General features: G+C 43.0%; 1 protein-coding gene across 1 annotated transcript in view; it reads left to right on the forward strand.

The window, feature by feature from the left end:
- The window catches only part of MED14 (mediator complex subunit 14), a 39165-nt gene extending 22949 nt beyond the window's left edge, over nucleotides 1–16216 (forward strand). Inside the window, exons 17-31 of the mRNA XM_076355333.1 lie at nucleotides 1928–2088; nucleotides 2366–2512; nucleotides 2604–2695; nucleotides 3843–3995; nucleotides 4218–4487; nucleotides 5796–5951; nucleotides 6517–6628; nucleotides 7258–7389; nucleotides 8443–8625; nucleotides 9293–9528; nucleotides 10212–10391; nucleotides 10590–10697; nucleotides 11151–11276; nucleotides 11878–12067; nucleotides 15614–16216. Of these exons, the coding sequence (XP_076211448.1) occupies nucleotides 1928–2088; nucleotides 2366–2512; nucleotides 2604–2695; nucleotides 3843–3995; nucleotides 4218–4487; nucleotides 5796–5951; nucleotides 6517–6628; nucleotides 7258–7389; nucleotides 8443–8625; nucleotides 9293–9528; nucleotides 10212–10391; nucleotides 10590–10697; nucleotides 11151–11276; nucleotides 11878–12067; nucleotides 15614–15687 (2320 nt within the window). The 3' untranslated portion in view covers nucleotides 15688–16216. The remainder of the gene's footprint in view (nucleotides 1–1927; nucleotides 2089–2365; nucleotides 2513–2603; nucleotides 2696–3842; nucleotides 3996–4217; nucleotides 4488–5795; nucleotides 5952–6516; nucleotides 6629–7257; nucleotides 7390–8442; nucleotides 8626–9292; nucleotides 9529–10211; nucleotides 10392–10589; nucleotides 10698–11150; nucleotides 11277–11877; nucleotides 12068–15613) is intronic.
- The last annotated feature ends 7606 nt before the right edge of the window (nucleotides 16217–23822 follow it).

Below are 23822 nucleotides of genomic sequence, written 5' to 3' on the forward strand. Positions count from 1 at the left end.
CTCAAATGCTGACTAGCGGGGAGTAGTCACTTGATTGCCTGGCTAATACAGCCCAGGATGCAGCGGTCTGTCATTGCTGCAAGGGCACGCTGCTGACTCCTGTTCAGTCTGTCTCCCAGACCCCCAAGTTCTTTTTCTGCAGAGCTGTTGCCCAGCCAGTCAGTCCCTACCCTCTGCTGTTGCTTGAGGTTATTTAGGTCCCAGTGCAGGACTTTGCATTTCATAGAATCGTAGAATAGTTTGGGTTGGAAGGGACCTCTACAGGTCATCTAGTCCAACCCCCCTGCCGTGGGCAGGGACATCAACTAGATCAGGTTGCTCACAGCCCCGTCCAACCTGACCTTAAATGTTTCCAGGGATGGGGCATCCACCACCTCTCTGGGCAACCTGTGCCAGTGTTTCACCACCCTCAGCGTAAAAAATTTCTTCCTTATACCTAGTCTAAATTTACCCCCCTTTAGTTTAAAGCCATTCCCCCCTGTCCTGTCACAACAGGCCCTGCTAAAAAATTCGCCACCGTCTTTTTTATAAGCCCCCTTTAAGTACTGATAGGCTGCAATAAGGTCTCCCCGAAGCCTTCTCTTCTCTCGGCTGAACAACCCCAACTCTCTCAGCCTTTCTTCAGAGGAGAGGTGTTCCATCCCCCTGATCATTTTTGTGGCCCTCCTCTGGACCCACTCCAACAGGTCCGTGTCTTTCTTATGCTGAGGGCTCCAGAGCTGGATGCAGCACTCCAGGTGGGGTCTCACCAGAGCAGAGTAGAGGGGCAGAATCACCTCCCTCGACCTGCTGGCCACGCTGCTTTTGATGCAGCCCAAGATACGACTGGCCTTTGTTGAACTTCATGAGGTTCCTGTTAACTCATTCCTCCAGCCAGCTGAGGTCTCTCTGAATGGCAGCCCTGTCTTCCAGCATGTTAAGTGCTCCCTTCAGTTGGTGTCATCTGCAAACTTGCTATTCCTTTGCATTACGTAGGTTATTGAAATTGTTAAATAGTATTGGCGTCTGTGTTAACCCTGAGGAATGCCAGCCACAACCAACCACTAATTGGACCTGCAACTATTGACCACAGTGCTTTCTACCTGGCAGTCCATCCAGTTTTTCACACTTCTTGGAGCCTACTTCAAGCCTCACCAGTTAAACTTTGGATTGTGTTATGAAGTAAAACAGATTATATCAGTTTAAAACATTAAAAAAAAAAAAAAAGACACCTTCTAGAGTAAAACCTTAACTACTTTTATGCTGCAGAAATGTACAGTGATATAAAGGCATCAGTCTTTAAATGCATCAGGACCTACCTTTTTAACTTTGCATAAGAGCAGAGAAGTACTGAGAACTTCTGAACTGGAGTTAAGGGTGGTACATGAAGTTTCTGGTTAGACTCTCAAGGGATTTGAAAAAGTTCGGCATGTTTTTACTTAAGCTTTATTTAGTCTGTCCCCTGAGCTCAATTCTCACATTGGGATATGAATAAATTAGTGGGTACTAAGAGAACTGCCAGGTTGTTCATTGCATTTAGAGCGAGCTTGTTCTAGAAGGTGAACTGATTTATGAATTCAGGTTGCCACAGAACTTACTTATTTTCATGTTTTTTGGCTTGTTTCTCTGTATAAAAGCTTTATATCGGTGTGCTCTTACTTTCACCAGGAAATCAGGGCAATTCAACAGATCCCTTAACAGTTTGTAATTTGCAGGTGTTGAATCCATATAAAAATTGGTCTTAACTCAGAGTGCTTTTGTAACACACTTATTACAGTCCTTGAAGAGGAATGGCATGTTTCACTGTGCAGTCCAGCTATCTTTGCTGTTGATTTGTTCATTCTTTCATGTCCAGACTTGGAAGTCCTTCAGGAAATACTAGAAGGTAGTATTTTTCGTTTTGGAACTGTACTGTATATAATTGAGATCCTTTTTTCTTCATGAATAGAATTCCTCCCTGTAAAGGTGTAAATGAGGAAACACAGAAGGCTCTGGACCGATCTCTTCTTGATTGCACTTTCCGATTACAAGGTAGAAACAATCGCACATGGGTGGCTGAGCTGGTGTTTGCAAACTGTCCACTTAACAGCACTTCATCCAGGGAGCAAGGTAAGTTTTATTTAGGAAGACTGGTAAATTTTGTTTGTTTGTGTTTTACATTGTCTGTTCCAGTAGTTCTAATGTTTTGGTGTTACTGGACAACTGTCTACTCTTAAGATTTCTAATAAACCACGGTGCACCTGAATCAAAATTTTGGCTGCTGAGTTGATGCACTTTTGTTATTTAAATATGCTTGCTGGTCACTTGCCACAGTTCACTCACAGTCTGTAAATGACAGTTAGGAACCACTAGTTTAATCAGTATTTACAATCTCATAACACTGCAGGACCAACCCGTCATGTTTACCTGACGTATGAAAACCAGTTATCTGAACCAGTTGGAGGTCGCAAAGTTGTTGAGATGTTCCTTAATGACTGGAACAGTATTGCTCGGCTGTATGAATGTGTCTTGGAGTTTGCACGATCCTTACCAGGTACAGAAGTCATCTTCTCTTCATTAAAATGATGTGTTTACAGATTACTATGGTTTTCTCGCTCTAACTCTTTTCCCTCCTCTCTTCAAAGACATACCCAACCACTTAAACGTTTTTTCAGAAGTTCGTATCTACAACTACCGAAAACTTATCCTTTGTTATGGAACTACCAAGGGGAGCTCAGTAAGTAACTCATAAGTGCACTTAAAATGTATGTTTGAGAACAGAATGGGTAGGCCTAGAGTTCTCAGAATTGTGCTACAAAATATTTCCTTGTATTGCATTATTGTGGAATTAATACTGATGAATGTAGAAAAGACAGAAATAGAGGGTGCCAGATTATTAATTTGCTAGGTTACTAGATGTTCAGAATTTTTGAGAATTTGTATAAGATGCTTCAGATTGTGGGAAGGACAGTTGTGTGCTTGATTGAGGAAAGCTGATGTGGCAGCCTTTTTCTGACAAACTTATGGTAAGTGTTGCTACTGGTCACCGTTGTATACTGGAATATATGGATATATGTAAGCTGTGTGCTTAATGCTGCCTTAGAAGAAAGGACTCTAACTAAAGTTTTAAATGTAGCACTGTGCTTTCAAATGAGGGGGTCCTTAATTACTTTGTAGCAGTGCTGTTCCTTTGTTCAGAACTCTAGCTTACTCTTTAGTATTTGAATTTACAGCTTATTAATTACTTTGATAACTGTGTACTTGCTCACACCGTTGCATTAAATGCAAGGTAGAGGAGGAAGTAAGTGCACATTTATTACAGACTAAGAATGTATTTTTGTGTGCAACCGGTGCAAAGTAGCTGATGCACTTGAAATTGGCTTTCTGGAAGGCTTTTGCGTTTGTGTTCTAAGCTGAATTTTTAAGAGTATTTCTATGGGCATTTTTGGGACAGTTAATAAGTAATAAGAGTACCAGTGTGGATTTTGCATGTCACTTCCTCATATATTAGCATATCCAGTTCTCGGTTTTGTGTGATATGACTGAGAAAACCAATCCACCTCCGGCAACTCATTAATCAGTTCTCTGCAGCATGAATCTCTGAAGTTTAATTTGCTCTATCTCACCTTTTGGCAGAAAAGGCTTTTGTTCATTCTGATTGACTTGCTAAAGTAACTCCCCAGTTTTGTGGTTGCCAACAATCCAGCTAGCTAAATGGATGTTAAAGCTAACAGCACTTTTTTTTCAGAACCTCAACAACTTTTGAGGAAGGTGAGTTAGGAATCTGTTGAGGTTTGATGAAAAATGGCAGCAGACCAGCTTTCTTGTTATAACCTCATAGTTGTTCTAGTTTCCAAGACCATTTTATGTTCTTGACATTGCAGATCAGCATTCAGTGGAACTCCATACTCCAGAAGTTCCACATTTCACTGGGAACTGTTGGCCCAAACTCAGGTTGCAGTAACTGTCATAACACAATTCTGCACCAGCTCCAGGAGATGTTTAATAAAACACCAAATGTGGTGCAGTTGTTACAGGTAACGTTTTAAAAACTTCTCTCAAGAAAAGTGCAAGATAATTTAAGAGCTGAATTCTGGTTAAACTGTTCTCTTCAAAATTACACGTGTGTGTTATGACTGTTTACGGATCTCATTGGCAGAAGGTGGCTTGGGGAAGATTGTATCTCCCCTATGCCCCATTTTCCCTGACCTTTACTTAAAGGTAAGCTACCTGATCTCTCAATATCTGTTCTCTCTCAGGTTTTGTTTGACACTCAGGCTCCACTAAACGCCATCAACAAACTTCCAACTGTGCCCATGCTGGGTCTGACTCAACGCACCAACACTGCCTATCAGTGTTTCTCAATTCTGCCACAGTCACCCACGCATATCAGGCTGGCTTTTAGGAATATGTACTGCATTGACATCTACTGCCGGAGTCGTGGTGTTGTAGCGATACGTGATGGGGCGTACAGTCTCTTTGACAACAGCAAAATAGTTGAAGGTTTTTACCCTGCGCCTGGATTAAAGGTGACCGTTTCTGTGTTTTCTGGCATGTTGTAAATAAGTGAGCTTCTAACTTGAAGTATGGATCTGATGTGAAGAGTTTTGTGAAACTTTTTTTGCGAAGAGCTGCAAGCCTTCCAAAATTCTGAGCACAGAAGGAATTTTCTGATTTATAAGTGGATTTGTTAATTAGTTTGAATTAAAACATTTCCTTTAAGAAAACTAGCATCAAATGTCAGTGGTTTTTTTTCTATCTATGTAATAAGGTAACGTAGAGGCTACTTCAGGCATCCTTTTGTTAAAACTTGCTGAAGCTTTGTGACCAGGCTAGATGTATTCTCCAGGATTAACAACAACTGCTCCTCACAACCTATGTTGTGTGGCAGGACAGTGCTCATACGTTGCGGATGAGGAAACGCTCCATGTCAGATGATCCTAGACAGAAACTTCTCTTTTAAAACTTGTTTCCATCAGTGTGTGGCAGGAGCCTGTGGCTTCGCTTCTGAATACAGAGCTGGTTTGCTCTTCCTGAATAATGAATCTATGCACACTGACAGACTACCATAGCTGAGGGCAGCTTGTACCAGTGCTAGTTATACTGAAATATTGGAAAGTGGCACCCATTGTGAAACAGGATAGTTTGCTAATTTTTTCTTCTGACAGTTGCAACTGAACACTGATTCTCTGGTACTGCATTTAGCTGATCCTAAACATCTACCTCTTTCACGAATTCGAAGTGGAAGGCTAATGAGAAGAGGAAGGGGATTATAGATACCAGCGGAAAAGTATGAGAGAATGAAATTGGGAAGGTAGAGGAGGAAGTGATTCAAGCGGGTTGGCAAATTTCTCTGGGTACAAGAGAATGCTATGGAGGAGGTGACCTGAGTGTTCTTACCCAAATAGGGCAGTTGTAGGTGTGGTACAACAGCCCAGTAGGTTCTGCATACTGATGAGTTGTTCTGGAACAGCTATTTCCAGGTGTAGGCTTTTCCTTATTTTTAAGGAAAGAAGAAGAACGTTGGTATTTCAATTAACTAGAGATATTTCATGTTAATGAGCAAGGTTTCTTGTTTGGTGGTGATGCAAGATCCCTTTTTTAAAAGAAAAAGGAAATTAAGCTTAAATATCCACTGAGCAGCTCTGTTTATGAATTGATATTTTGCAAACTATTCATACTGTATATAATGAATGCCCACTAGTAGTTAGTTCTAGAGACCTGCCTGTTTCTTATGTGCCGTAGCCGATATAGTATTAGAGCTCAGCAAATACTGTGCTCGTTTATGTAATAAAATTTAAATGGGGAAACTGCTAACAAAACTGATTTTTCCACAGACGTTCCTGAACATGTTTGTTGACAGCAATCAGGATGCACGAAGACGATCTGTAAATGAAGACGATAACCCACCTTCTCCTATTGGAGGAGACATGATGGATTCTTTGATATCACAGCTTCAACCCCAGCAGCCACCGCAGCAACCACAACAACAGGTACCCTCCAGGCAAAATAAGAGATGTTTATTGTCTTCCACAACTGTAGGTTTTTAAGAACTGAAGTTCTAAAAGGATTAGCTGTAAAAAATGGAAAGGGAGACTGTAAAACTGCTCTGCTGTGGAATTCCCCTTGGGGCAAAATGTATTAATTTATTTTGCCATTTCTCCTTCCAGTGTAAACAGCCCGTAGCATGTGAACAGCAACTTTGGAAGGTCACATGAGACTTGCTGCCTTAGAAGCAAAGAACTGAGGGAGGGAAAGTGACTGTTTAAGATAACAGATGGGAAGGGCAGTCAGGAGGCTTCTCCCTTATAGGGTGGCAGATAAAAAGGAGTGAGATGCAGGGGTATTATGTATTGAGGAAAAACTGCAAAAAGTCCCTGAAAAAAAATAGTGAGCACTGAACAAGGTGATACAAAGAATCAAATAACCATGTTGAATGACCTATCAAATTTCATAGGTGGGGACCAAACTCTCATTAGTATTCTCCTGCACATACTTAACTTTAGTTTTAGTACAAAATGATGAAAGATTTTCGTTGTCCTGTGTTGACAATTTCAGCCGTTTGCAAAACAGGCAGGAGCATCGGGAGCATATCCTCTTACTTCACCACCCACCTCCTATCACAACACAGTGACGCCATCTCCATCTATGATGCACACACAGTCACCAGGTAAGATGGCTGAGAGTTTGTGTGCTAATCACGTACTGGAAATACACACGCAGCTCTCCTTGTATGTGCATGCTTTTTCTATTATTTGAGCTGTGTATAGCTCCAAGTTAGCCAAGAGAATGCACCTTATATTGTGGAAAAATAGCAAAGCAAAGTCCTGCCATGCGTGTTTTGGAAAGTACATTTTGAAGCTAAAAGAAAAGTTCAGTGAAACTGTCATCTTTAGCTGTGTAATATTTGGGACCGTTTCATTCTTACAGCTTACAACTTGCTCAGATCAAAACCTGTTAATTTTAAATACCTGCTTTTTCAGAAAAGCTTTTCATCACCGAAGCTCTGCTTTCTTCTCCCAGCTGTTATAGCACAACAGCTGAAAATATTTAAATTTGGGAAAGGGCTGGGCAGGGGAGAAATGCCATTCTTCAAGCCAAATATCTTGGAAAGTTTCCTTTGTGTGGTCAATCAATCTGGAAAATATAACGCTCATGCATGTACAAAATACAGCCTTTGAGTGCAAAAACAAACTCTCATGAATCTTGTTTGCTGTCTCCCTAAAAAGGAGATAGCTGTAGCAGTTGGTAGAAAAATGGGAAATGTGTATGTTGAGTGACGTGATGTCTTTTGATTAGGAAATTTGCATGCTGCAAGCTCACCTAGCGGAGCTTTAAGAGCACCATCACCAGCATCCTTTGGTCCAACTCCTTCACCTTCCTCTCTTGGAATCACAATGGGACAAACAGCTAACTTTGCCAGCCCGCATGGTGAGTTCTTTACTGGCAGGTGTATATATAGCGACAGGGAGAGCACATTCGCTTCTTGAAATTAAGTCTTCCGGAGCAGACTTAAGTTAATTGATTCATGTTTTGTAACTGGCTTAAGGTAGCTGTTTTCATACATGTGGCGTAACTTGTAACAGTAGTCAAAAGTAGCTGCATGGCACGTTGAGATGTTCCTAACGTTTTAAAAATTGATTATCAGTCACTCTTTCCTGCTTACTAACGTGGGGAAATTCTGTGCGGTCTTGTAGCAGAACAATGGCTGCAGCTTTTAATGAGCATTGTCTCTTGTTGGATTAGTTAATGTATTTTCACTGCTTACGTTTCTTGGAAAAATGACTGGAACAGGTTAGAAATTCAAATACTTGCAATTTGAAAACATCAGAATCTTGCTGGTTTGACATACATACATGAGCAACATGCTGCCTTTTGGTTGTTTCCTTTACTAATTTTTTTTTTGAAAGCTGCCAAAACAATTGTTTGTTGTAATCACAGTGCATTGGAAACCATTCCATAGATCACAATAAATGAACAGTTCAGATTGTAATTTTAGCACACCAATTTAATTGTCAAGATGAACAAAGTGAGATAGATAGACAACAGACTGTTTAAGAAGCTCGTTCTCATCAGTCTTTATAGGGGAGTACAAAACCAAAGATACTTTTGCAGAGATAACGGCAAGATACTGAATAGATAAGAAACAATCTCGCTGAGGCTTTCATTTGCTAAGGAGGAGTAGAAGTCCAAGTCTATAGGCAAGAGCTCTTTTTAGTTTAGACCCCATTATGTGTTGAACATGCCGATTTGCCTTAACGTTCAATTTTATTTCACTTTTTCAAAAATACAACCAGAAAACCCTTGAGTCTGCATCTTGATTTCCACCCACCCATTATGTTTTTTATATGGTTGTAAAATGTAGTCTAAAAGCTTGCAGACACTTTCATGCTTTACAGATTTTGGTAGGCCTTTTTTTAGATCTCTAGCCTAGAAAACCTCGTACTTTTTAAAAGAATAATAACGTTCTTGTAACATCTGTAGGTACCATAGACCCAAGCTCACCATACACCATGATGTCACCCAGTCAGCGTGCAGGGAACTGGCCAGGATCTCCTCAGGTCTCTGGTCCATCACCAGCAGCACGAATGCCTGGAATGTCACCAGCCAACCCTTCCCTTCATTCACCTGTCCCAGATGCCTCTCATTCCCCACGAGCGGGAACAAGTAGGTTTCTTTATCAGTATTTTGGCTGTGAAACACTCATGTTTAACATTTCTAGTTCTGTTCTTCTTGGTAGTTTTGTGTGTCAGCCTAACAGTCCTTACTGCCCTTGTGCAGTAAAATATCTAAGGAAACGAAGCCTTTATTCTGTCCTCATTCAAGTCTTCTGTAACAAATTGGAAAACAAGTTAAATCATACAGCATAAACTCCAGCAGGATTGATACCTCTTGTGCACTGCAGAAATTAGTCTTAAACTATTGAGCTCCGTGACTGAGAGAAAATTTTTTGGAATGAAAGCAATGATACCCAGATACTAACTTTTCACATCATAGAGTTGTAATGCTGCTCTTGCACGACTGATTTAGCCATCTTTACATCTCATTGAGTTTGTTGTACAAACCTGCTATCTGCTGGCATGCTGCAGAAAGAAGGAAAGGGAGTAGGATTTTAATGTTACTGAGACTCTGCATGGGTGGAGGGTTGAAACTCTAATTCTTTGACTTTGTCTCTGTTGCCTATCACTAGGCAGCCAAATTCTTAAATAAGAAGGATTAAGCTTTTGCCCAGAGAACTCATGGCTTGTATAGTGACAACAAATAAAGTGAACACATATCTTATGTTACAGCTTAAATCCTTCCTTTACTGCAAGTACTTCTTCTGTACCAATAGGTTCCCAAGCAATGCCGACTAGCATGCCTCCACCTCGTAAACTACCTCAGCGCTCTTGGGCTGCATCCATACCTACAATCCTCACCCACAGTGCCTTGAATATTCTGCTGTTGCCCTCTCCTACCCCTGGGCTTGTGCCAGGACTAGCTGGCAGCTATCTTTGCTCCCCTCTTGAGCGATTCCTCGGATCGGTTATTATGAGGAGGCATCTTCAGAGGATCATACAACAGGAAACGGTATGATTTAGGTTGTTTTAATATTGACATGCAAGTATGACTTCACAACTGTTCTTTTTCATGCTTCTGTACTCCATGTCTTTCAAATCAGGCAAACTGAAATGCTTCAAATACATTAAGTATTTGCTGTTGGACTTGTGCTATACTTCCGAATCTTGCCATCTAAAGTGTCAAAATTTAGAAAAAGCATTTAGTTCTGCTTCTTTTCCACACAAATCAGAAGTGGAAAGCCTGTTTGATCAGGTGAAATTTGGTAACTGATATGACAGAAAGACTGTGACTAGATTTTAAGGTGCCATGGCTTCTGTGAGTTTAGCACGTCTGTTGGGAGTTAACTAGAACAGGCACAGGGTTACTATGGATGCCACTACTTGGCAGGAGTGCCCAAGAAATTAGTTACTAGTTAACAATAACTGAAGTACTCAGTCATGAATGTTGCTTTAGGGTTTGGGACAGACAATGTGCACCTCTTTGCTTCTTTGGCATTGATTCAGTGACAGAGAAAGAAGCCAAATCTTGCATAAGCTTCATTCTCAAGGCAATTTTACCTGTATACAAATATCACGTGTTTCGTTCTGGAAAGAGGGCAGATTGATCACTACAGTCTTGGGAGTGAACGTGTGTGTGTGTGTGTGTTCATGCTATTTAACGACCGATTGAATGTGTTACTTCTTTTTATTCAGCTACAGTTAATAAATTCCAATGAACCAGGTGTAATTATGTTTAAGACGGAGGCACTGAAGTGCCGGGTTGCTCTCAATCCCAAAACCAACCAGACCTTGCAACTGAAAGTAACACCTGAAAATACAGGACAGTGGAAATCAGAGGAGTTACAAGTTTTGGAGAAGTTCTTTGAAACAAGGGTATGTACTCAAATCATTAACGTTTTACATTTTTTTGCGTTGCTTTTAATCTGGTGGTGTTTTGAGTGCTACTGCTGACTTTCATTGGCATGTATAAGGGCTGCAAAATATAAAATTAACAGCTGTGCATGCTGGTTACCATATTAAATGGTATAGCTATTATCTAAATAGGCAGTACTAAATACCGTCTGTCTTTAGGTTGCAGGACCACCTTTTAAAGCGAACACCCTAATAGCCTTCACAAAATTACTAGGGGCTCCAACGCATATCCTCAGGGACTGCGTACACATCATGAAACTTGAGCTGGTAAGTTAACCGTTCTATTTAGTTCACCCAACTTCAGTGGTTATATTTTAAAAAAAAAAAAAAAGGTGCTGTATCTTTATTTATAAACACATAAATTACTCTAAATTTATATATATGTTACATAGTGTTAATAAAGAAGTTTTCATTTTACTATTACTAGCTCTCCTGGAAACTCCCAAAATTTCTCCTTTAAACTGATGATTTTGAGAAACTGCAGGCACATTACTGCACAATAGGCACATGCATAGGCTGGCTGGAATCTTTCTGATTGTATTCTTGTTTACCCTATGCTCAATTCTTTCAGAGTTATTCTGACTTACGCTAAACCTGGCAACGTCTGCAAGTTTAGCTAGAGGCACATTCTACTTTCTAATGCTTCCCTAGTTCATAGCCATGTATGTCACTGATGTGAGACCTTTGCTGGTCTTTCTCTGTGCTGTTCTTTCTAAACAGTTCCCTGATCAGGCAAGTCAGCTGAAATGGAATGTGCAGTTTTGTTTAACAATTCCTCCCAGTGCACCGCCAATTGCGCCTCCAGGAACACCTGCTGTTGTGCTGAAATCCAAAATGTTGTTTTTTGTAAGTAGAGCTATCTGTTTTACAGTTTTCTGGGCTGCGTGGCTTTGAAATCATCACGGGTTAGTAGCAAAACATAAGCATGCTATATCTAACTGTAATAGCTAAAAATGTTCTGCCGTTTGGAAGCCTAGATTTGCGTGCATCTCTCTTGTAATGAGTTCAGTTAGTATTCCTATTCTCCCCCCTGTAAAAACACAGCAACTCATCATGTTTTGCGTTCTTGGAGAGATGTTGACAATATATAAAGTTCAGTTCCCTCTGGGCTTGCAGGTATCTTCGAATGCTCAACTTCTGGGTGTTTTGTTCTTCTCTGAGGCGCTAACCACCTAGATTAAGTGATAAATGCATTAGTGGTGCTGGGAAAGAATAGCAGGAACAAATCCATATTAGTGTCATCTCTGAGGCAATGCTCACTGTAGGGTGCTTTTGAGAAGAAAATAGTCTACACCTGCCTGATAACTTCTCTGTTACAGAATGGATGTCTGAAAACAGGGGGTGGAAGTGCACGCTGTCTGGAGGCCTAGAGCATTTAACTGTATCGGAAGTTGCGCTGAAGTACGTGGTCATTCGATTTGACACGCTTTTTGTTTTTTCCCCGCAGCTCCAGCTAACACAGAAAACAACAGTCCCACAGGAAGCTGTTAGTATTATTGTCCCAATTATTTATGATATGGCTTCGGGTACAACGCAACAAGCTGACATTCCCAGGCAGCAGAACTCTTCTGTTGCTGCTCCAATGATGGTTAGCAATATTCTAAAGAGGTTTGCTGAACTGAATTCACCACGAGCAGGTACTGTACATGTCCAGTAGATATATTCTCTTCACCCAGACATCTGTGACAAATCTCCAGTGTAAAACTAAACCTCTCTTAAGTCTGAATTCTTCTTGATTTCTATCATACTTCTTTAGTGATTACAAACTCCTGATGTGACAGGCAATACATAACTTAATAGCAAGTATTGGCAACACAGCAGAAGGTTACACTGATGATTCAGGCTGGATTTTGCTGTTCTGCCCAAATGATAGAATGCACCTCTTGTTGGCCCAACTCTTGCTGCACAGTAGGAGTCATACTTTTTAAGAAATGGGCCCAGAATGAGTCACAAGACATACGCTACGGTCAAGTGTCAGTTTTCATGGTTAATTATGAAGTTATTGAGCTTAACAGTAGAATATAAAGGGATGTTAAAATAGTTATCGGAACTTGTCCACGTGCTGTGAATGATGAAAAAGTAATTGGAGTGATTGTATACTCCTTTGTCAGTGTGTACACTAACAGAGGCGCATACAGTTCTGTCCACCAAACGTGCTGTGAAGTGTTTGAGCTAAATAGGTTGTTCTGAATGTTCATTGGCCCGTAGGTAGTGCACTGTGAGCAACGTTGTGCTTTGCTTTCCCTTGTTTGTCATGCCTTTTTTTTTTCTTTCTTCTTTTAATATCTGAAACATTGAACAACAGTAGCAGGTTCTTTGGGCAGCATGTTGTCTGTAAGCAGTGGTTTGGGGTCGTAATACACAGATGGCTCATAAGAACAATAACTTTCAGTTCTGCTGTAGTTACATGCTGAAGAACAAAGCCTTTTTTCAATAACCCAGTGAATAGATTGAAGTTGTGAATCCAGCGGTTGAATTCTACTTCTATTCTGTATAATTATTCATCTTGTTGTTATGCGGTAATTTTAACTATGCTTGATGGTTTATTTTGATTGCTAGAACACGAGCAATGTTTATCTTAAATTGGTGTGGATATGCATACGTTTCTGGAAATTGTGATGAGATTTAAATTCACATGCATTTTCTGTTTAACATAGAGTAATAATGTAGGTAAATAGGAGAGAGAATAGCCTTGAGGGCCTGTGGGGTTACCTGTAAGAGTTCTGTACGTGGTACAGAACTGTTGTTTGTCTAGCACTTTTATTTCAAGATAGGTTAACTAAACTTCAGGTGTTTCTTTTGGAAGGTGCTTCCCCACTGAGTTCCCCTAGTGTGGGGAAGGGTAGATACTTGTTTTGTTGTTTGTTACTGCGCTAAGTTGTGTTTTAAGGTAAACCCTCCACAAAATACCGCAGCATAGGGAGTAATTGTCAAAGCTGCTCTTCAGTATCCTAGGTGAGATGTCTTCTGATGATCGCTAGCTAGATCAGGATAGACAATTTTTGTTTGTCACACAAGTTTTGAAGTAGTTTGGGATTGTGGTGCAGGGAGCGGAGTATAGACAGGGAAAAAAAATGCGTGTAAAAAGAGCTTGTGGCCCCAAGCAGGACCTTATCCAGGCAAAGAAGAATGAGCAGAGGACACTTCCAATAGTCGTTCCTCTGACTTCTAAAAGAAAGAATGAGTCTGTATGGGTTTACTTATTTACTTATTTCCACCACCACCGCCCAGCCAAAGCAGGATCTTCCCTGAGGACACTTGAAATGCAATTTCCTGTGTTCTTACTGTCAAAACTTACGTTATTATATCTGATAAAAGAGAACAAGATACCTTCTTTTCTTTGCCGTTGAAAGGTGATAGGAGAGCCAACAGATGGAAGTAGGTAGTTGGGAGACTTCTCTTACAACAGCAGTACCCGGGAGATCCCAGATGCATATCCTTTCTCTTCTGATGCTATTGTCCTGTACCCAGAATTTTCCTACCTGTGTTAGCTCTTCTGCTGCACTAACTGCAATTTGCTTGGTTAAGTGAATTTTTCACTGTTTCAGTCAGAAAGGACCAGGGCTTCCCATCATGCACGTATGATATTACTGGCACTTTCATTGTAACCCGTAATCAGTGTTGCCTCGTTTTGGCTGTATCTTTTTTACCTTTCTCTCTTTGTGAGAAAGTGTTTTGTATTCAGCTTAATTTTCCTCTTAATAAAATGGTAGTGCCTGAAAAGTAAGTTCTTTTGGAAGAGTTTTCTTTTCAGATCTGTGGGCAAACACATTCTGCTGTGTTTAACAGTAAAATGTTGACTCATTGTGAGTACGCTGTCTTTCTGAGAGCGCTTTACCTATGCCTCCATGGGGAAAAAATTCTTTATTTGGGGGAAGTAATTATATGATCTGAGATGGAATCAATGCCCTGGAATAATAGGGTTAAACTTGAGCTCTAAGTCTACAACCTGCATTATGTAGTGGACGTGGATCTGGTAGGGAAATGGAAGTCCCTACAGATGCTGGAGGTGACCCTTAGAGAGGAGCTCAAGGGACTCGTGATATCTCTTAAAGGACTTCACGACTAAGCATTTTTCAGTGCCTGATTTTCAGTGATGCAGTGGATGGTATCTAGCCCAGATTTGTAGCTTTGATATGATAATGACTTGCCCAGAATAATCTTGGGAACCCCTAGTTTGGCAGTTAGGATTAGTGCATCCCAACAAGCTCTGCTCTTACCTCTTTGCTCGCACTGTTGCTCCTTCAGCAGCAAAATTGAATGTCTTCTAATTGATGTTTCTTGAAACGTGCAAGAAAAATTCAGCCCGCAGTGACCAGGGTACGATAGTGGCTATTAATGGTATTCTCTTACCAGGGAACAGCAGATGAAAGTCACAGCTGCCTAATTCTTCACCTTTTGTTGTTCTGATTAAACCCTTTTGATTCTATTGGTTTTAACTTTTTTTTTAAGCTATTTCAGAATGTGTGTGTGTTTTTGTCAAAAAATGCTGGTATTCAAAACTTGAGACAGCTGCGGCTGGTTTTTCCTCTCGGTATTAGGTCTCAGCTGTTTGAAACACAAGTCCATTTGCTCTGTATTTTATTTTGCAGTTCAGATGTCAAGGGTAGAGCCAGAGCAATTTGGTTGAAGGAAACAGATTTCTGACTTTTGCCCGGTCTTGGAATTAGAAATGTTTCCAAGACTAGGCTTAGGACAGAAAACATCCTCCAGCTGTTTCAGACTTGAGTCTTTTGAAATGTTTAGTTTCTGCTCTTAATCAATACAAATAGCACTTGAAAAAGTTCTTTTTCTTTCCAAGACGCAGTGCTTTTAATGAGTAGCATCCAGAAAAATTCGGATTGCAGTGCCGTGTACGATAAATTCTAGCGTAGATTCAATCTGACCTTCCAAAGCAATTAAAAGTTAAGAGCTTCCTGCGATTTCGTGACCAACAAGAGCGGTCCTGCTGGGAAAGCCGGAGCTACTTCAGTTAAAACCGTTCGTCACAAATCCCGACGTCCGCGGAGGTCGCTGGGATTTGCGAGTCGCAGTCAGTCACCACGTATCGTCAAGCCCTGCCCGTACGGGGCAGTAGCCGTGCCGGCGTGGTCGGAGTCGGCGTAGCGCGCTGCCTCGCGAGCTTGTTAGAGTGAAGGCCTGTCTGTGGAGTGATGCTAACCTGTCTCTTTTCCCTGTTCCAGGTGAATGCACAATATTTGCAGCCGTTCGTGATTTGATGGTTAATCTTACGCTGCCCCCTGGTGGGCGTCCGTAGACACTTTTAAAAGAAGGCTGACAGTGAGACAAAACCGCAAAAAAAATAAAAAAAAAACAGATAGTAATAAAGCCTTCGGTTAAAAGAGGACGTTTTAATTTTACCGTCTTTTTTTTAAGAGCTAACTATAATAAACTGGCAAACTTTCAGGGATGCACTTTCATCAAATGAGTATCACCACGACTTTTGTATAGTGCTGTTGTATAGTGTGTTTTAATGGGAGACACTTCAGACTAGGTAATAGATTGAAGTATCGGCTTGCTGGTAATAGATTTAATATTCTGTTTTATACTATAAAGATTATGAAAATGCCAAACTTGTTTGTTTTTCTGTTTTTCCTATGTTTTGGTGTAATAGTCTTTTTTTAAGGCAGGTCTGTCATTTTTGAATACTGTAAAACTGTGACAAACTTTATATTGAAGCTGTATTTTAATATGACTGCTTTGAATCCTTAAACAATTTATTTGGGCTTGTTGTAAACATGTCCCCAAAAAGCAATATTTAATAAACTGGATTAAAAAATCTTAAACTGGATGTTGTATAATCTTGAACTTTGTTCCTCTCCACTACAGCCACTGGCCAGACCTCTTGTATTCACGCTTACTTGGCTGTCTCTGTATGTGATCTTGTTTTTCCCCCCACACATGTGCTGCTAACCTAAAAAAAAAAAAAACAACCCCAAAAAAACACCAACACAAAAAACCAACCAAACAAAAAACCCCTTACTTATTTATTCTGTGGGTTTGGTTTGTTCCAAGTCGTAGGAAACCAGAGTTTGTTCATTTTCCTGGTTGTATAAATAACCAGTAATTACTTAAAACGATGCTTCATTAGAGTCATAAGGAGCTACATCTGTTCCGTCCCCAAAGCAAAGTTTAGTGGAAGAAAGCACCTTTTTCATCTGTCATGGAGTTTGTAGTTACAGACGCCTCTATAATAATAGAGTATTATTTGTCCTGTCGTAAAGGCAGGTAAGGTAGAAGCTTGAACTGTATACCATGAAATTGGAGAGGCCGATCCAAAAAAGAAACCACCTCACATCTAACTTTCTGAATTGGATGGATGTAGATAACGTTGTCAGTGATGACTGAAGGCTCTTGTAATTGAATGAAATTTCCATCCTTAGGAATCACTCTGTCATTTAACCATTTGTCCTCATGGATCGGTGTTCCCAAATTTTTATTGAGTTCAAGTTGGCTTTTTCTGACTTCCTGCAAGAGTAGCTTTCTGCTACTCTGCCTCACTCCCCTTGCGAAGCTCTGTCAGCTCCCTGCTCAGCTGAAGGATGTTTTAAACCAGTTTTAAAAATCTTTTGGTGGATGTATTCTAGCCTGCCTTGCTGGCTTTGAGGCTGCCCATTTCCCCTACAACTGTCGCAACGCTTCTTTCCCTATGAATGAATGAGTCTCTTTCAAAGCTCTTGCCACTAGAAGTAATCTTTTGGTTGGTGTCCGCTTCAGATTTCAGCCTTGAACCTGTGGCTGTGGGGGTTGGTACTGATCAGTCAGTACTTTTCTGACCTGTGTGTATCTAAAATCTTCTGTGCGGTTTCCGCTTCTGAAATGCGAAACTCGTCCGCTGGAGTGAAAACCCTGGCAATCTTTAGATGTTGTTGCTGCTGCTGCTACTTAGTTGGAAAGATTTTGTATTTCTATCTTTTCACAACCAAACTGATGTTTTAAAACAATTGGCAGGTGATCCAAGCATTCCTGAAAAAGGCTGGCTATTATCCTGGCTACTAGTCTGCATTCAAGGTCTGAGCATTCCTATGCCTAAAAGCAGCTCTCCGATACACAGAGCAGTATCTGCTGTTCTTTGTGCTAAGGGGCAGGTGAGCGTGCTGGCGGGCAAAGGCCCCCCGACAGCTTCAGCGCTTGAAAGTAAAAGGGAGGGGGAAGGTCTGCCCATTGGGCAGAGAAAACAAAACTCGTAAACTTGTGGCAGGCGGTTATGAACTGACATTCCCCACCTGAGATTATGGGAAGATTGAATTTTATTTTGTTATACACACCACTTCTCCTAACATACACCACATTTTATGCCTTTATCCTAAAATTAAATCCTCAAGGAAAACGCTACTAGTAAAGGAACCATTTCCCACTGACCAGTGACACTTGTTCCTTTCAAAGAAATGACCGTGTGTATTTACAAGTGCAGTTTTAAGTTCAGATTTTCGTGTGTTCAGTCTAGTTTTCTGGTAGCCAGATGTTACACCTACCTGCTGCATTGGGACTATTTGTAGATTTTAATTGTTACAGGAGATTCGGTTGCCCATTTATTTCACTAGAAATGCTGCAGTGACTCCACATCCTGTGCGGTACCCGTAGATTGTTTCTGATAAACCTGCCTGTGGGACAAGTGTGAGAGAAATTTAATTACACAGAGAAAAATAGCAGTTCTGAACTGATCCGTGGTTCAGTTGCTGGCATAGCAGTGTTAGCCAGTGTCAAATGGGAACACGCGACTTTTTAACTATCCAAAAAGCCATCCCAGGTGACAGCAGTAGCCTTTGTGCTTTCCAGATAACAAATATTGATCATGTTAAAGGTTTTCTTAGTATAGAAAGGCGGGGAGAGGCTTTTTTGAGCCCTACAAACACTCAGAAAAGGAGCTGAATCAAGGTGAGGTTTGGGGGGTTTTTTTGCTTGAAACTAAGTTTAAATTACTTGCTATCCTTACACATTTGAGTCTCCTACAGGTTGCTTTTGAGACCGCAGATGTTTTAACTGAGTTTACAAAGATTGCAGGAAACAAGTTCTGATAATAAGTAGCTGAGACAAAACAAAGCTCCATAAAAGTAGATGCTGTTTTTCTTTCAAGGGCTATAGTTTGTCTCTAAGCATGTGCTCAGTTTCACCTATTAGTTGAAAGTTACCCTAGTTAGCGGGCATTTTAAAGCAAAATCTTCTGTGTGAAAAATAGCAGATAGACTACTAGGAGAATATTTGTGTCATTTTAATCAGCTTTATGATTCAACTGCCAAAGGTGTCGCTTCAGAAGTTGTGTTAAACTGGTTATTTTAGCTCAAGTGGTTTTAGTTGTTCCCCTGGCCCAAATTTTCCATGTACCGCAGAATTTCAAATGTTTTTAAGGTAAGAACGTATTTCAAGAAATTAATGTGTAATTGAAACGTATTAACCGTACGTAGCATCTAGACTGTAGTTACAAAGCTGCGACTGCTGTGTAACCCCATAATAGCAATATAATTGAGAGTTTCGCATTCAGATTAAATCACATTGACTTCAACTACTGCGGGGCTTTTCCTAAGACGCTCCAACAGCCGCTGGTGCTTCAGCGTTCAATGGGTAGATCATAATTTTTTGGGAAGGTTTTTAAGACTTAACTTCGCCTCCAGGAGCATCGCAAGCCCAGGAAGCAGTGCTGTGCTGCCCTTCCTTGCGTGACGCTCTCCCCGTGTACTCCCAGCCCCTCACATTCTTCCAGAGCGGTGATTAACTTCTTTGGGAAATGACCCCGCGTAATAAGTTTTACAGGAAACATCCGGCTGCCGCTCCGAAAGATAAGAGATGCTGAGTGAGGAAGGGTTGTACTCGTGTTGGTTGGGGGCTGTGCAGAGCGGCACGGATGCGGAAAGCTACGGCAGCTTAAGCCTGGACAGCTTGAATTCCTGCCCCAAGAAATGGAGTTCGGAGGGGCCTCCGGAGGCGGTGGAGGCAGAGCCCCCCAGAGCAGGACCGTCCGTCCCCTCACACTTTGCCGGAGAGCCGCTGCACATAGCCAGGAGCAACTGGCATAAGCAAGTGCTGCGGGGAAAATGGTCTCTGCTATGTGAAATAGGGCTCTCGTTGACTGGTTTTACTTCTCCTACGATTCCCCACCACCACACATGTTTTTAAAAGGCCGTTATCGAGGCTGCAAATACCAGAGTGGGGGAGTTTCAGCTGCACCTGAGGCTTTCTTTTGGAGAGCAGAGGCTAAAGGGGGAGTTTGTCAGAAACTACAAAAAAGTGGTGTGCTAATAGGCCGGTCTGAGGTGGGGAAGGGTTTTGCTGACACCCTTGCCGTGTGTTAGGGCAGGCAGCTCCCAGGGAGAGCAGGTCCAGGTCCCTCTCCTCCGCCACGCCTGGGGATGCGCCTGCCTCCCTGATGTCTAATCCCTCTCAGGGCCACTTCAGCTAATCAAAAATAAATGAGGAGTCCTACCCTACCGTTAGGAAACCTGCACTGTGGCCTTGAAGCGCCCGCATCTCCGCATTGCCATAACCTGGTCTGTACGGGCAGGGAAGCCCAGCACCAAGCCCCCAGCTCTTGCCTGCAGCCCCCCACCTGCCTGGTGCTCCTGCTGGCAGGGACCCCACAGGCCAGGACCGGCCTCCCAGCAGCCTGGCCTGCCCACGGCCCTCCCGGTCCTGCCGGCCCTGCCTGCTGCCGCGGGGGCTGCTCCCTGATCGGGCAGCATGCTCCTTTCTGCATCTTTATTTTTGAGGCTTCCTCTGTGACGAATACAGCCTTGAAAGCAGCCGGCAAGCTTGCAAAGCAGCAGGCAAACCTTAAGTGCTGCATTTAAGAGAGACAGAGAAAAGCGCTCCCATCCTTTGAAGCTGATTTTGCAGCAGAGGGAGGGAGGGGGCGGCTGGGGGGCTGCAGGCCAGCCTGGGCCCTGCTGTGCTTTCGGCACAGATCTGTGCAATGTCGATCCCATCAAAACAGGGACAGAGCCAGCCTGGCGCGGGGCTGGGAGCTGCTGGTGGTGTCTCTGGTGCCGCTCTGCACAGGAGCTCCCGCCTTGCTCCTCGAGGTTACATAGAATAGACTATTTCAGTTGGAAGGGCCCTACAACGATCATCTAGTCCAACTGCCTGACCACTTCAGGACTGACCAAAAGTCAAAGCATGTTATTAAGGGCATTGTCCAAACGCCTCTTAAACGCTGACAGGCTTGGGGCATCGGCCACCTCTCTAGGAAGCCTGTTCCAGTGTTTGACCACCCTCTCGGTAAAGAAATGCTTCCTAATGTCCAGTCTAAACCTCCCCTGGCGCAGCTTTGAACCGTTCCCACACGTCCTGTCACTGGATCCCAGGGAGAAGAGCTCAGCACCTCCCTCTCCCCTTCCCCTCCTCAGGAAGCTGTAGAGAGTGAGGTCGCCCTTCAGCCTCCTTTTCTCCAAACTAGACAAGCCCAAAGCCCTTAGCCGCTCCTCACAGGACATGCCTTCCAGCCCTTTCACCAGCTTTGTTGCCCTCCCCTGGACGCATTCAAGGACCTCCACGTCCTTCTTAAATTGTGGGGCCCAGACCTGCACGCAGTACTCCAGGTGAGGCCGCACCAACGCTGAATACCGCGGGACAATCCCCTCTTCTGACCGGCTGGTTACGCTGTGTTTGATGCACCCCAGGTTACGGTTTGCCCTCTTGGCTGCCAGGGCACGCTGCTGACTCATGTTGAGCCTGCTGTCGACCAGCACCCCCAGATCCCTTTCTGCAGGGCTGCTCTCCAGCCACTCCTCTCCCCATTTATACTTATCAGGCCTCTGCTCGTGAAGTGCTGTAATGTTGTAGGAACGCGTCATGATTTTCATGCACAGCTGAGAAGCCGTGTTGTTCCTTGTGTACCTCCACAGAAGCAATTCCACAGTACCGAACAATATTACAATTATCACACACTGGTGCTATTAAATAAGAGCTAACACTTTTACTTACTGATCTTTTAAGACATCAGTTAGCAGGACAGACTAGATCTTGTTTAATTAAATCTATTCTCTGCCCTTCTCCCATCAAAAGCTGCAAGGAAAAGAAGTGTTTGTATATATGTGGCACCAATGAGCTTGAAAAAAAAAAGGTAAAATGGATGTACACCTTAACTATTTGGGCAGCCTGCAAAGCCGACCGTTTCCGAAGGATTTAGCTATGTTAAAATAGATATTTTTGTAATATTACTGTGTGAAAACTGAAATGTAACTTCAGATACTAGAGACATCTTTCCCCCCACACTGAAGCAGCCTGGCTGAGCCCATCTTAGCCACAAGTCCTGCTTAGCTGTCACCTCAGTGCCCAGAGGGGAGCAGCCAGCTTTTCCACCAGCTGAGACCTAACCTGTATTTGAACCTAGATCTACCCTTTCCACCTACTGTGCACTCTTGGGTTCAAGTCTTCCAGTTCAGCTCTCAGTTAATGTGTCAGGGCACCATACGAGGAGCCGTTTGCTGAGCGGCCATCCCGACAGCAGCCTCCTGGCAGCTGCTGCCATGGAAAAACACCTCTTGTGTTCTCCACCCTGTCGCGCTGCACCAGCAGGGATGCAGGAGTTGGCTGGGGAAACCAAACCACAGACCTCGGCTTTTGCCAGGCAGCTCTTGGGAACCCGCAGTGGTCACGCTACTGAATTTTCTGCTTAGCGGGAGGCCCCAAATGGTGGGCTCAGTTCGAGCATGTTTTCCCCTGGTAAATAAAAGTGGGCCAGGGAGCGAACTCGAGCTTGCCGTGCTGACCTGCAGAGCCTACTGGCTAGCAAGCTTCCCAGTTCTGTGCGGAACCGCTCCGGCTAGCTCTCCACAAGCTGAATTTGCTCAGGGTGGGCATGGACGCGTGTGGGTGTGAGTCAGTCGGGGCCGCTTGTCCGAAGGGCCCAGGATGGGTCCTGTTCCTCTCATGTAGCAGTGTAGGTGCAGTCCCTCACCGTCACGTAGCTCCATGTGGAATGCACGAGCGTAATGTGTGTGTTTGGGGTAGCTCTGGATGCTCAGAAATGTTAAATTCCTTTTGATTTCTGTGGGCTGGAATTTACCTTGGGAGCGACTGCTGTGCTGGGTAGTGTCTTTCCTTTCGTGGTATCTCACAAATGGGGAGCAGGGCAAGTTTTAGAAATAAATTCATTCTTTTCTATGCTGCAGGTATCCAGGTCTATACATAGTTGGTCATAGTCAACTTGAATTCATCTTAGATTTGAAAGCACGTTCGTTGGGCCTGAATCCAGATTTGTACGTTGCTTTCCTCTACACACTTCTGCATTTGTTTCTCTGCATTTGTTTTGTTGCAGATGGGTGCTTTAAAAAAGAAGTTTGCCTATACAACGTCCTGCCTCTTGCTCGCTGCACAGTTTGGCGCAGTATGGTACCGTCCACATTCAACTCTTACTGAAAAGTCAGCTGCTCAAATAGGGAAAGATTTAAGTCTGAAGGATCAACCTCTTATTCAAACATGCTGTTGACTAGCAAAGAGCACATTCTGGGCATCCTGGAAGAGGATTATTCCAGTTTGTTTCATTTACTTCAGATGATATGACCTTGAAACATCAGTGGCATTTGCGGTCAGGTAGTGATGCTGGACAGAGTCTGCAGCTGAAGCCCAAGGTGACCCATCAGCCGTGGGGGTTTTGTTGCGCAGGTTTACCTAGCATATGGGAGAAGAAAGTTTTTGGGCCAGATTGGTGGGACACAGCAATGCTCCTCCATCTTTTTAACTTCTGTGACTGCCTCAGAGACAGGCAGACATCAGCAGAAACTCACAGAGGTCATCCTGACCAGATTATTTCCAAGGAGTCCTCTTTTCTTTCATAATATGTAGTACTGTACAGCCCTACATTGTGCAAGGTGTTTGTGGTAAGCAGTACCAGTGCTGGGCGCAGAGAGGCCGTGGCCCTGCAGTGGCACTGCTGCTGCTCTTCACCTTCTCCTTGGAGGACTGGAGGCCGCAATGACCTGATGCGTTCTGCAGAAATGAGTTTCTTCTTCCTCCTGGCTGAAGGGGTTTGGGAGGGAGGCCCAAGATTCACTGTGCACGTTGCAGAAGCTGCCAGAGGCCTGACCGCTCATACAGCTATAAAAAAAGGTGAAACAAGAGGTTCTGCTTTGCATTTAGTGAGAAATATAGGGCTGGCAGTGGCCTCCCATGTCTCCAAACCCAGATCCATTGCAGGCAAACATGCTGTAAAATGCTGTTTATAAACTTGGCAGGCTCCATCTTAAAGTTAGATGCTTTTGGCTAAACTCACAAGTCTGCTCAGTATCCCCTGGGGAGGCTCTTGGAGATCCTCACTGCTCTGAGCTTTGTGGTGCACTACAGAGATTATGTCAGCCACAGGAAGCTATGAGTGAGACAGGTGATATTTTTAAGCGTCCAAGGAAAAAACTGCCCCTTTTCCATCTCATTTCTGAGCTCCGGTCCCTTTGGGCAGGG

This window comes from Aptenodytes patagonicus, chromosome 1 (genome assembly GCF_965638725.1).
Source record: "Aptenodytes patagonicus chromosome 1, bAptPat1.pri.cur, whole genome shotgun sequence".
Taxonomy (NCBI): Eukaryota; Metazoa; Chordata; class Aves; order Sphenisciformes; family Spheniscidae; genus Aptenodytes; species Aptenodytes patagonicus.